This window comes from Marmota monax, unplaced genomic scaffold, assembly GCF_021218885.2.
Source record: "Marmota monax isolate L192 unplaced genomic scaffold, Marmota_monax_Labrador192_F-V1.1 WCK01_AAM20220418_F8-fsc00051, whole genome shotgun sequence".
In the NCBI taxonomy this organism is placed as follows: Eukaryota; Metazoa; Chordata; class Mammalia; order Rodentia; family Sciuridae; genus Marmota; species Marmota monax.
This window is the reverse complement of record NW_026695202.1, coordinates 2,632,617-2,645,165: the sequence shown is the minus strand read 5'-3', so window position 1 is coordinate 2,645,165 and position 12,549 is coordinate 2,632,617. Positions and strand designations below refer to the sequence as shown.

Here is a 12,549-nt window from a genome sequence, read left to right as displayed (position 1 = left end):
ATAGAGATGTTTTTCTGTTCCTTGCTAGAGCATAGTGGATACACGACTATTTTCTTTACTCAGTCTGTGCTACGATAACTTCAAAACCTGAGTGGCTTGCAGCGGCAAAAGTTTGTTTCTCACTTGCGTGACACGTGACCTGGGACATGTTAGTTCAAATGACGCACACATGACGGGACACAGGAGGCACTCAGATCAGCAATCTTTTCTTTATTCAGTATTCAGTGAAGGAGTCAATTGGTGTAAGCCTGGCATGGCTTATTTTCGGGGCCGAAAATGTCACCTGGCTAAAGCTAGGGTCTGGGTTATATAGGCTTCATTTAGGGTGGGAAAGGAGGATAGTTCCTGGGGTTGTGTTGGGGTCCCACTGATACATTAGGGTGGGACAGGAATGTGAATAGGGAATTTCCTGGGGCTTATTTGTATTGGGTTTTGGTGCCAGTCAGGTGCTAGTTCTTTCTGGGTTCCTTCTCTGGCTGAGGCCTGGGATTACTGTCTTTTTTTTATTTTATTTATTTTTATGTGGTGCTGAGCCTCAGACCCAGAGCGCTGTGGCTGTGTAGTGGTCTACTGCTGAGTCACAACCCCAGCCCCTCCAGGGCCTGGGATTTTAAATGACAAAAGCTTAGGGAGAATGTCCTTGGACTTATTTTCCATATCCTTCACATTGGGCTTGGCAGAAGCTTCTAGGAGCCAAGAAAAGCTGGGTCATGCCAGATCCATTCTTTTTTTTTTTTTTTAGTTGTAGGGACTGGGGTTGTGGCTCAGTGGTAGAACCCTTGCCTCGGATGTGTGGATGTGTGAGGCCCAGGTTGGATCCTCAGCACCACAAATGAATAAACAAAGTGAAAAATCCATTGGTAACTAAAAAATATTAAAAAAAGACTTTGGATTTTAAAAATATCTTTTTTAGTTGTATATGGACACAATACCTTTATTTTATTTATTTTTATGTGGTGCTGAGGATTGAACCCAGTGCCTCACACATGCTAGGCAAGTGCTCTACCACTAAGCTACAATCCCAGCCTTCTGCCAGGTCCATTTAAGACCAGGGGCCTTTGCTCAGTCCTGTATGCAAAATGATGTTTATGGGAGGAATTTCTGGGAAGCAAGACATTGATCCTGAAGAGTGAAGCAATTGCAGCCTAGTGGCTTCTGTCCCATGAGTGCCTCTCTCTTACCCACCGGAATCAGAGCATGGAGGACAAGCTTCCTCTGCTTGTGAGCCTGGTCCATCAAGGCTTCAGAAAGCCTGAAAGAAGGTACTGTCCTCTCTACCCAATAAGCCTGGACTTCAGAAACTTTCAACAAACTGCAGGCCAGCTCACCTTGCTTTGTCTGCCTTTCTCTCTTGGAATGCCTGTTCTCCCTTTCAGAAATCTACTGGGCTTTTTTCTCCTTGGCTAATGTTACACCTGTCAGTTACATCTTATTGACAAGATTTGCTACTGGATGGGATTTTCAAACTGCAGGTTTTCATCCACAGGTGGGTTCCTGTATCCCTACTGAATACACTCACAGCAACAAGGAGAATGGGTATTAAAAACAGCAGTTATCGGGGCTGGAGTTGTAGCTCAGTGGCAGAGCACTTGCCTAGCATGTGTGAGGCACTGGGTTCGATCCCCAGCACCACATAAAAAAAATAACAAATGAAATAAAGGCATTTAAAAAAACCCAAAAAAACCCCAGCAGTTATGAGGCAGAGGTTGCGGCTCAGTGGTAGAACGCATGCCTAGCATGTGTAGGGCACTGAGTTCAATCCTCAGCACCACATAAAAATAAAATAAAGGTATTGTGCCCAACAAAAACAAAATATTTAAATTAAAAAAAAAAAACAGCAGTTAAGCAGTTATGTCAGAATAATAATGGTGATGACTTCAACAGGTAATGTTTACTGTCTGTTTAATGTGTACAGTAAGTACATGGACTGCTCTAAGTGTTTTGCTTGTATTAATTGCCTTAAACCTCAGGAGAACCCTATGAGCCAAATATTGTTATATCGTAGTCCATCTGGGCTACCATAACAAAACACCATAAACCGAGTGGCTTTCTGGCTCCAGAGTGTACCCTTTAGGCGATTCCTGTGAGCTTCAGCAGAGAGTTTGAGGAAGCAGAAACAACAGAAATTTATTTCTTGGGCTGGGGCTGTAGCTTAGTGGCAGAGCGCCTGCCTCTCACGTGTGGGGGGTTCCATCCTCAGCACCACATAAAAATAAATAAATAAAGATATTGTGTCCATCTACAACTGAAAAAAAAGAAATTTATTTCTCATCATTCCAGAGGTTGAGAAATCCAAGATCCAGGCTCCGGTAGATAGATTCAGGTTATGGGAAGGGCCCACTTTCTGGTTCAGAGATGGTAAATTTTGGCTTTGTTCTTACATTGATGAATAGAAGAAGCAGCTCTCTGGGCTTTTAAATTTTTAGTTTAATTTAATTTTATTTCATTTTTACAAGGGCTCTGCCTTCTTGATCTATTCACCTCCCAAAGACCTCACCTAATACTGATATTGGTGATTAGGTTTTAACATTTGATTTTTTGGGGGGAAGATGTGAATATTCTATCCATTATGCAGTTCCGATCCATAGGTTTCCTACTGAAGATTTCCCTCCTGCTCCAGGGAGTACAGTGTTTTGTTCTGTTCATGCCTTCAACTGATTGGATAAAGCCAACCCACATTATGGAGGGAGGGCAATTTGCTTTTTTCAAAGTGTACCCTTTTAAATGTTAAACTCATCTAAAAGAAACCTCACAGAAATATCCCATGTTTGACCATACATGGGGTGTCATGGTCCAACCAAACTGACACATAAAATTAATCATCACAGTTAGCTATTGTTATAATCTGTACTTTACAAAAAGGGTTCTATCCTCAGCACCACATATGAATAAATAAAGGTGTATATATATATATGGATGGATAGATAGATACATACATACATACATACTACAGCTACTAAGTGTTGAGTCAAGATTATTGCCAGGGCTTTCTGGCTCCAGAGTGTACCCTTTAGGCGATTCCTGTGAGCTTCAGCAGAGAGTTTGAGGAAGCAGAAGGACACCTAGCCAAAGGATTTTCAAAGCAAAAAAGCTGATCTGTAAATAGTGAGCATGCCTTTAGAACAATAAATGCTAGTATTAGAATAAAAGAAATTCCTTAAATCATCAACAACTTCAGCTTTTTCCTTAAGAAATGAAAGAACTAAGATAAAATTAAACCCAAATAAGCAAAATAAAGGAAATAATAAATATTGAGTGTAAACCAGTGAAATAGAAATAACAATAGAGGAAAAAAATCAGTGCCACCAAAGCTTGAACTTTGAGAAAAATCAATAAAATTGATAAACCTCTACCCAGGCTTTAACAACAACAACAAAAAAAGATGATATAAAGATGAAGTGATAAAATTACAAACTGTACATGAATTAAGCATAAGGGAGAGCTGGGCACAGTGGCACATGCCTGTAATCCCAGCAGCCTAGGAGGAGGCAAGAGGATCTCAAGTTCAAAGTCAGCCTCAGCAACTTAGTGAGTCCCTGAGCAACTTAGCAAGACTGTCTTAAAATAAAAAATGCAAAGGGCTGGGGATGTGGCTCAGCAAATAAGCACCCATGGGTTCAATCCTTGGTGCTCCAAAACCAAACCAAAATAAAACAGAAAAATCTTCCCCCAAAGAAAACTCCAGGCTCATCTGGACTCACTAGTGAAGTACATCAGACATTCAGGGAAGAAATAAACCAATCCTGTCAAGTTCTTGCAGAATACTGAAGAGGAAGGAATATTTTCCAATTCATGTGACTAGGCCAACGTTACTCTGTTACCAAAAGTAGAAGAAAATACTATAAAACAACAACAACAATAAAACTACAGGCCTGGTGTGGTGGTGCACACTTGTAATCCCACCAGCAGCATCTTGGGAGGCTGAGGAAGGAGAACCTTGAGTTCAAAGCCAGCTTCAGCGACTTAGCAAGGCCTTAAGCAGCGCCCCAAGAACCTGTCTCTAGAAATATAAAAAAGGTCTAGGGGGATGTAGCTCTGGGGATGTAGCTCAGTTGGTAGAGTTCTTGCCTTGCATGCACCAGGCCCTGGGTTCAATCCCCAGCACCACAAAAAAAAAAAAAAAATGTCTGAAGATGTCGCTCAGTGGTTAAGCACTTCTGGTTTCAATCCTCAGTACCAAAAAGAAAAGAGAAAAAGAAAAATCTAAGACCAATATCTGTCATGAAAATAAATGTAAAATTCTGAACAAAATTTAGAAAACTGAATCAATGTACAAAAAAGATCATAACCAAGTAGAATTTATATGAATAATACAAGATTGGTTTAACATTTGAAAAAATCTGTATAATTCATCATTAATAAACTATAAAAAGGGTAATAATCTGCATAGATGCAGATTCAGCATTTGATAAACATTCATTTCTAATAAAAACAAATTTCATCAGGCTAGAAAAAGAGGAAACTTGCTGGGGAACTTCCTCAAGATTGATAAATTACATCTATAAAAAATACTATATTCAGGGTTGGGGTTGTGGTTCAGTAGTGGAGTGCTTACCTAGCATGTGTGAGGTACTGGATTCAATTCTCAGCCCTGCACATAAATAAATAAAGGTCCATTGAGAACTAAAAAATATTTTAAAAATACTGTATTCATAGTTCTCATAATGGTTTATGTAGAAAATACTACGGATTCTAGGATTCTACAAAAAAAGTAATATAATTAATAAGTACAATTAGCAAGACTGCAAGATAAAGCATTAACATAAGAAAAATCACTTGTATTCTATATATTAACAACAATTAGAAAATACACCATTCATATTAGATCCAAGAAAGATGCACAAGGCATATATATATATTATGCCAGTCATTCTTTTCTTAGGTAAGAATCTAAAAGAAATGGAAGCAAAAGTTTACAAGTCTTCCTCATATACTTTACTGTTCATAGCAGCTTTATTTCTGAGACCAGTCTTGAAAATCAGGCTCAGGTCCTTGTTCCCCTAGTGTTGAGGATTAAACACCTGAGAAACACTGAGGCAAACATAGAAAGCAAATCTTATTTAAAATACAGAACAAAGAAGGGTGGGGGATGGCAGGGAGGGAGAGAGAGAGAGTAGACCCCAAGGGAGAGAACTAGGGACTCAGAGCTGATGCCTATGGGAGGGAGTGTGTCTTGCCCCTTTATAGATTTTAGGTTTCTGTTTTTCAAGCCCTCTTCTCTTACCTTGCCTGCTGTGACCAAAAGCAGGAAAACAGCTGCCCAGAGGGTAATCACTTGTTTTGGAAAGTGGATCCTTCCCCTCTGCTGGAGGTGTTAGCAAGGATGGATGAGGAAGGCTATCTATCCATGTCCTTTTTTTGATAATCAGCTACCTGTCATTTGCCCTGGCTCATTTCTATTAACCGAATAACTGGAAACCAAAAGGTCCAATATTGCTGAGTATATTTACACCAATTGTATAAATACCCTCAGCAATAAAAAGGAAGGAACTACTGACATATACAACAACGTGGAAGAGTCTCAACCCTGCTGACTGAAATAAGGCAGATAAAAAAATAGTGTATGCTGTTTGATTCCATTTATATACTATTCTAGAAGGTGCAAACCAATCTGGTGACAGAAAGCTGATCAGAGAATGAAGCAGTGTGGCACAGGTGAAGCCAGAATTAGACAGGCAGTCAGTACTGATAGGCAAATAGAGTCAGGTTGGATCATGGAGGCCAATTTTGAGTGAGTCCAGCAAGTTCGAGACTGTCCTCTGAAGGATTGAAATGTTAATTATTTCAGAGCTCTACCTCCACCCTTATCAAAAACATGCCCCTGCTCCAGCCTGTTGCACAGGGTAACCTGTCTCAGGCATTGCCCCTCTCTACAGGGAGTCATAGCTTGTTAATTAATGTGTCCTGGGCTGCTCTGTCTTGCACTTCCCCTTTCAGCCCACCTGTTTTCCACCTTTTTGGCCACCCCACTGTGCAGCATTTCCTGGGCCTAGTCACATAGGCAGGAAGGAGAGGGATAAGGGGAAAGGGCCAGAGAACAAAGGATGTTTAAGACATAAAAAGGGCAGAACACCTTGCTTCTTGGGATACCAGGATACTAGCCATAGCCCCCTTCTCCCTCTCAGAAGTCTATGTTACCCTTTTAAAACAAACCCTGCTTTATATGCTTGCCTCTGGGCTTCTCTAATGTTCAAACTTCAGCATGTGAGGAAACAGAACTCCTCACCAATAACTCGCGGTATCATAGGGAGGGATAAGAAAGAGTCAAGAAACTTTTTTTTTTTTTTTTTTGGGGTACCGGGCATTGAACCATTAAGCTACATGGTCAGCCTATGTGTGTATATATATATATATATATATATATATATATATATATTTTAGTCACAGGGTCTGAATTGCTTAGGGCCTCGCTAAAGATGGCTTTGAACTGGCGATCCTGCTTCAACCTCCGGAGAGGATGGGAACAAGCTTTTGAGGGTGATGGATGTTTATGTGGATTGTTGGAACGGCTTCATGTATGTATACGTGGCAAACCGCAACAATAGTATCGTTTAAAATAACTGATACCGAAAATACACCTCCATAATATTGTTTAAAAATAAATGAGTGTATCAGCCGCGCGCCGGTGGTGCACACCTGTAATCTCAGTGGCTCTGGAGGCTGGGGCAGGAGCCTCAGCAAAAGCGAGGGGCTAAGCAACTCAGTGAGACCCTGTCTCTAAATAAAATACAAAATGGGGCTGGGGATGTGGCTTAGTTGCCGAGTGCCCCCGCGTTCAATCTCCAGTACCAAATAAATAAATAAATAAATAAATAAATGCGTGCGTGAGTCACAATTCATGTTATACACACCTTAATCCTGCAGAATTCATTCTCGCGCATTTTGGTTGACAAAAATCAGTCCACACAACAATTTTGAAATGCATGGATCGGGTAACATGGACTTCAGGTTTCCCATTTCCCAACAGTTGTCTGGGCGTGGCTCTATCTCAGCTATTAAAGGACCAGAAACATGGACCGTGAGCGCCTTTAACTCCGCAGGGACCTTACGTAAGAACACGCGATCGCTCAGTGCGTGAAACTCCAACCCTCCTTAAAAGTAGTAAAAGCGCGCAATTCCCCTTATGCGAAAGGACCTGAGACACCACATAAGCCGGGGAAATCCAACTTCTACATCCGCGATGCGGCACTAGGAGACCGGGCTAGGAAAGGTGTGGAAGTTAAGATACAGGACACTAGTTCTCCCCCAACTTCCGCCGGAACCATGCAAGTGCGCAGGCGCCCGCAGTGCCCTCACTTTCTCGTCCGGCAGGGCACCCACTACACTTTAGGTCCTGACAGCCTGAGGTCAGCTCCGGCTCCAGGACGCACTTCCGCCCTCACTCGGCTTGGCTGCCCCGCGCCTAAGCAATTCGCGGTAAAGTCTCTGCCGGGGCGTGTCCTCAGGGGAGTGGGGTGTGCGGTCTGCATTTCCCCCTCTAGAGGCTGACGGGGCGCGAAAGCTACCTGGTATCAGCCTTCCGCTTGCTGTGCAAGCGCCGCCTTTGCGTTCTGCTGGCCCAGCGCCTCTCGTTGATAAGGTTGAAGGCTGGGTTTGGGCCTGGAACGAGTGTTAGTCCGCTGGGCGACCTCGTGTTGTGACCGAGGCGCTGGACGGAGAGAGTCCGGGAGTTTTGGCCCCGCCCCTTCCGTGCACCGTCCCTGTCCCGCTGGTTTCCTCGCTAACCCGGGTGCCGCGGCCCGCACGGTGTGGTCCTGAGCCGACGGCCTTCTAACGCTGCCTCTCCCCTCCCCGTGCAGCCCTCGGACCATGCCCGCGGGCGTGCCCATGACCACTTACCTGAAAATGTTCGCGGCTAGCCTCCTGGCCATGTTCGCGGGGGCCGAAGTGGTGCACAGGTACTACCGGCCTGACCTGGTGAGTGGCGGAGGGGCCCTCTTTCCCCCTTGCTGGACCACTCCATGCTCCTCACAGCAGCAAAAAGGACCTTAAGCGAAACTGGGATCCCGCCTGCCCCAAACCTAAAACCCTGTGATGGCTTCTGGCTGACCCTAGAGCTGTGCACGGCCTGTGAGGTCACGTTGTGGTCCACAATGTGGTTCCTACCACTACAGGCCATTCCTCCCTGTTCCCTCTGTTGCAGCCACACTGACTTCCATGCACCTTCTCCAATGCACCCACCCTATCCCTACCACAGAGCCTTCTTTTCCTCTCTGATGCTTTTCTTTCAAATCTTGGCGTGATTTCTTTTTCCTTCAAACTTAGATCTCATACCAGCCCCTTGGGAGGCTGAGGCAGGAGGATCGCGAGGCCCTAAGCAACTCAGCGAGACCCTGTCTCTAAATTATAAAGGTGGGCTGGGGCTGGGGCTCAGTGATTAAAGGCTCCTGAGTTCAATCCCCGATAACAACATCTACAATAAAATCTGAAGATCTTTGCTTAAATATCCCCTCCAGCAATGACAGGATTCTTTCGTCCTGTGCTATTCCACTCCGTCCTTTGTTTCCATAGAGCACTTGTTGCAATTTGCAGTTATTTATTCCTTTGTCCGTTTTCTTGTCGTTGCTTGTTCCACTAGAATGTAAATTCTCCAAAGGAACTGTCCATCTGGTTCTCTTTTGAGAGCTTGGAATGTAGCTGATGACCAGCAAAATTTTGTAGAATGAAGAATCAGTGAATATAGGCATACAAAAGAGGGAGAAGTGTGATGTCCATCACTTTCCACGATCATTGCTAATCCCCTGCTCCCTCCTTTTCCCTCTCACCCCTCTGCCCTATCTATAATTCGTCTATTCCTCCCATGCTCCCTCTCTGTACCACACTATGAGTCAATCACCTTATATCAGAGAAAACATTCGCCATTTGTGTTTTTGGGATTGGCTAACTTCATTTAGCATTATCTTCTCCAACGCCATCCATTTACCTGCAAATGCCATGATTGTATTCTCTTTTAATGCTGAGTAATATTCCATTTTGTGTATATGCCACATTTTTAATCCATTCATCTACTGAAGGGCATCTAGGTTGGTTCCACAGTTTAGCTATTGTGAATTGTGCTGCTATAAACATTGATGTGGCTGTGTCCCTGTAATATGCTGTTTTCAAGTCCTTTGGGTATAGACTGAGGAGAGGGATAGCTGGGTCAAATGGTGGTTCCATTCCCAGTTTTCCAAGGAATCTCCATACTGCTTTCCATATTGGCTGCACCAATTTGCAGTCCCCCCAGCAATGTATGAGTGTGCCTTTTCCCCACATCCTCGCCAACACTTATTGTTGTTTGTCTTCATAATAGCTGCCATTCTGACTGGAGTCAGATGGTATCTTAGAGTAGTTTTGATTTGCATTTCTCTAATTGCTAGAGATGATGAACATTTTTTCATATATTTGTTGAATATCCTTTTCTGAGAAGTGTCTGTTCATGTCCTTGGCCCATTTATTGATTGGGTTATTTGTTTTTTTGGTATTTAGCTTTTTGAGTTCTTATATACCGTAGAGATTAGTGCTCTATCAGATGTGTGAGGGGGGTCATGTCACTCTTAAAAACTTTCCCATCTGAGTGAAAACTATACTGGGGTCTCCCCTTTTCCCCCCTGCCCTGTCTCCTCCTGTGTTGAACACTTTGTAGCTATTCTAACATCCTTGCTTTTTGTCCAAAATAAAAGCACATCCTGCCTCAAGCCGTCTGAATTTGTGGTTTCATCCTCCTGAAACAGATAACTGCAGGACTGCTTACCTCTTCTTCCTCCATGTCTTTGTTCAACAGTCACCTTCTTGGGGCTGGGGATATAGCTCAGTTGGTAGAGTGCTTGCCTTGCATGCATGCACAAGGCCCTGAGTTCAGTCCCCAGCACCACACACACACACACACAAAAAAAAAAAAAAAAAAAAAAAAAAGTCACCTTCTTAGCCAATAAGCAAATGAAAAGATGTTCAACATCATTAGCTATCACAGAAATGCAAATCAAAACCACAATGAGAGACCACTTCATAACCACTATAACTATAATGAACAGTAACAGGTGTCTTCAAGGATGTGGAGACATCGGAACCTACGTGCGCTACTGGTGGGAATGTAAATTGGGGTCGGTGCTAAGGAGTTTAAAGACGATGAAAATGTTCTCCAATTTATTGTGATGGACTCACAACTCTGTAAATATACTGCACTAAAAACTATTTTGAATTATACACTTCATGTGTGTTGCTAGGGATTGAACACAGGGCTTCACGTATGATCGGTAAGTGCTCTACACTGAGCTACACCCAAGCCCTGAATTATGCACTTTAAATGGGAGAATGTGCGGTATATAAATTACATCTCAATATAGTTATTACCAAAACAAATAGTCACCTTCTCATGCTTTTCTTGACCTTTCTCCAAAACAGGGATTCTATGTATTTTTTGTTCTTTGTTTTACGCATTGCACAGAATGTCACTTAATATTTTTGAGTAAATGAATTAATCCCTAATGGCTGTTTCCTGGGCCAGGTATACGGTGGAGAATCAGTAAATACTGCAGGAATGAATTTCCAAATATGGAAAGTTTTACTCAGACTGAGTTTATCAATTGAAATTGATACACACTGTTTCTCTGTGACTCCTTTAGTATTTAAGATATTGCCAGGGTGATAGAATCATAAATATAGGGCTAGAAAGAAATTTAAATGAACCAGAGGTTCTCTTAAAGTTTTATTATTGAGTAGCAAGCAGGGAACTTTTGATTTTACTCATTAAAAATCTTTCAAGTCATGTTGAATTGACAGTCTAAGAAAGCATTGGCATCTATGTTTTCTGTTTTGTTTTGTAGACCATACCTGATATTCCACCAAAGCCTGGAGAACTCAAAACCGAGCTTTTGGGACTGAAAGAGAGAGAGCGCATTAAGCATGAACCTCAAATTTCTCAGCAATAGAAATTTCAAAATACAACTGTGCTAAGAACTCTGAGAATAATGTCTTAAATATGTATTTTTTTAATTTATTGAGTCAAACTACTTGTCCTTAAGTACCTACCAATGCCAACTTCAGAAAGAGGTACTATATTATCAGTAAATATTGACTGATATGGTGACATTTTTATATTTGACCAGACTCTATTGTAAACTGCCAAAGTATACATCATCAGCTTCTTGAACATGGTTTAGAAGATACTGAGCCTTGAATATAATTATGCCTTAATTATAATGGCAGGGTGTCCTGCCATTATAATTCTGGTTTGTTTTTCTGAATAAGCTTCACTGCAGTGGTAAAATGGGAAATATAAAGTAAATATAATAAAAGTGATATTGGCAATGAATGCTTATGGAGTCTAAGTTAATTAGTTTCTAAATATTGGAAAGTACCATTTTTCGAATTTGTCAGTAGTTCAAAATTGACACAGATGCACTAAAATTGGTTAGGAATCACAGTCTTATTTTTATTAATGTTAATACTATTTTATTACAGTATTATTACTTTTTTATAGTCTTATTACTATTATATAATTATTACACTGTATCCTGTATTTCAGTTCTTACAGGTATTTGACATCTGTAATGATGGGACAAAATGGCTTAAGTCAAAATACTTAAAATTATTTTGGAATTGTGTATGTAACAAAATTTGTAATATTTGTGATGGTCTTTCATAAGGTTCTTAACCCCCAATTGAGAAACCAAATTAAAATTGTCATTTACTTTTTCTTATAAAATATACTTAAAAATAACTGGAAAACTTAAATGAGCATTATTATGGGTTGAATTGTTCCCAGAACAATTGTTGCAGTCTTAGTCCTAGTACCTGTCAATGTGGCCTTGTTTAAAACTAAAACTAATACAACCAAATTAAGGTGAGAGCCTAATCTGATACTGCTGTTGCCTTCCTAAGGGGAAAATGCCATGTAAAGACAGACACAGGGAGAACACTGCACGACGAGAGAGACAGAGATGAGTGATGTGCAGTAAGCCAAGGACCACCAGGATTGAAGGCCACCACCACTAGGAAGAGGGATTATACAGAGCATGTCCCTGCAAATGACACCTGAATTTTAAATTTCTGGCCTCTAGAACTGAAAGAATAGTTTCTGTTGTTTCAAGATACTTATAGGTACCTTGCTAGATACGTCAGCCCTAATAGATTAATACAAATATTTCAATCTAGGGGCTGGGGATGTGGCTCAGGCGGTAGCGCACTCGCCTGGCATGTGTGCGGCCTGGGTTTGATCCTCAGCACCACATACAAACAAAGATGTTGTGTCTGCTGATAACTAAAAAAAAATAAAAGTTAAAATTCTCTCTCCCTCTCTTTAAAAACAAACAACAAAAAAATTCAATCTCTTGAGTCTATAATATAGAGAACAAAATTGATAGACCAGTTGGCTTTTGTTCAGGACTATTTTTCAGAATTCTTCCTTTGCCTCCTTCCTAGCCAGTGAGCAAGTTGCTGCATGACATGGATCTCTGTGGTCAGTGATGAGGTCCTCCAGCACTAGGTTGCCTCAATTGGAGTGGCTTTGTGCAAAGTTGCACGTTACATTTCTCTCTTGTCCATCCAAAGGAGTGCCTTAATAACATC

General features: G+C 41.6%; 1 protein-coding gene across 2 annotated transcripts; it reads left to right on the top strand.

Annotated features, from left to right (window-relative positions):
* Positions 1–7,292: 7,292 nt before the first annotated feature.
* Positions 7,293–11,293, top strand: LOC124082972 (ubiquinol-cytochrome-c reductase complex assembly factor 6). 2 transcript variants are annotated; one of them, XM_046429528.2, is made up of 3 exons: positions 7,293–7,416; positions 7,800–7,917; positions 10,806–11,293. In XM_046429528.2, exons 2-3 carry the CDS (start codon positions 7,810–7,812, stop codon positions 10,908–10,910), a joined length of 213 nt encoding a protein of 70 aa, XP_046285484.1. In that variant the 5' UTR covers positions 7,293–7,416; positions 7,800–7,809; the 3' UTR covers positions 10,911–11,293. The 2 variants fall into 2 exon arrangements, with proteins under 2 accessions (XP_046285484.1, XP_046285485.1); XM_046429529.2 differs by lacking the exon at positions 7,293–7,416 and adding an exon at positions 7,440–7,579.
* Positions 11,294–12,549: the final 1,256 nt, after the last annotated feature.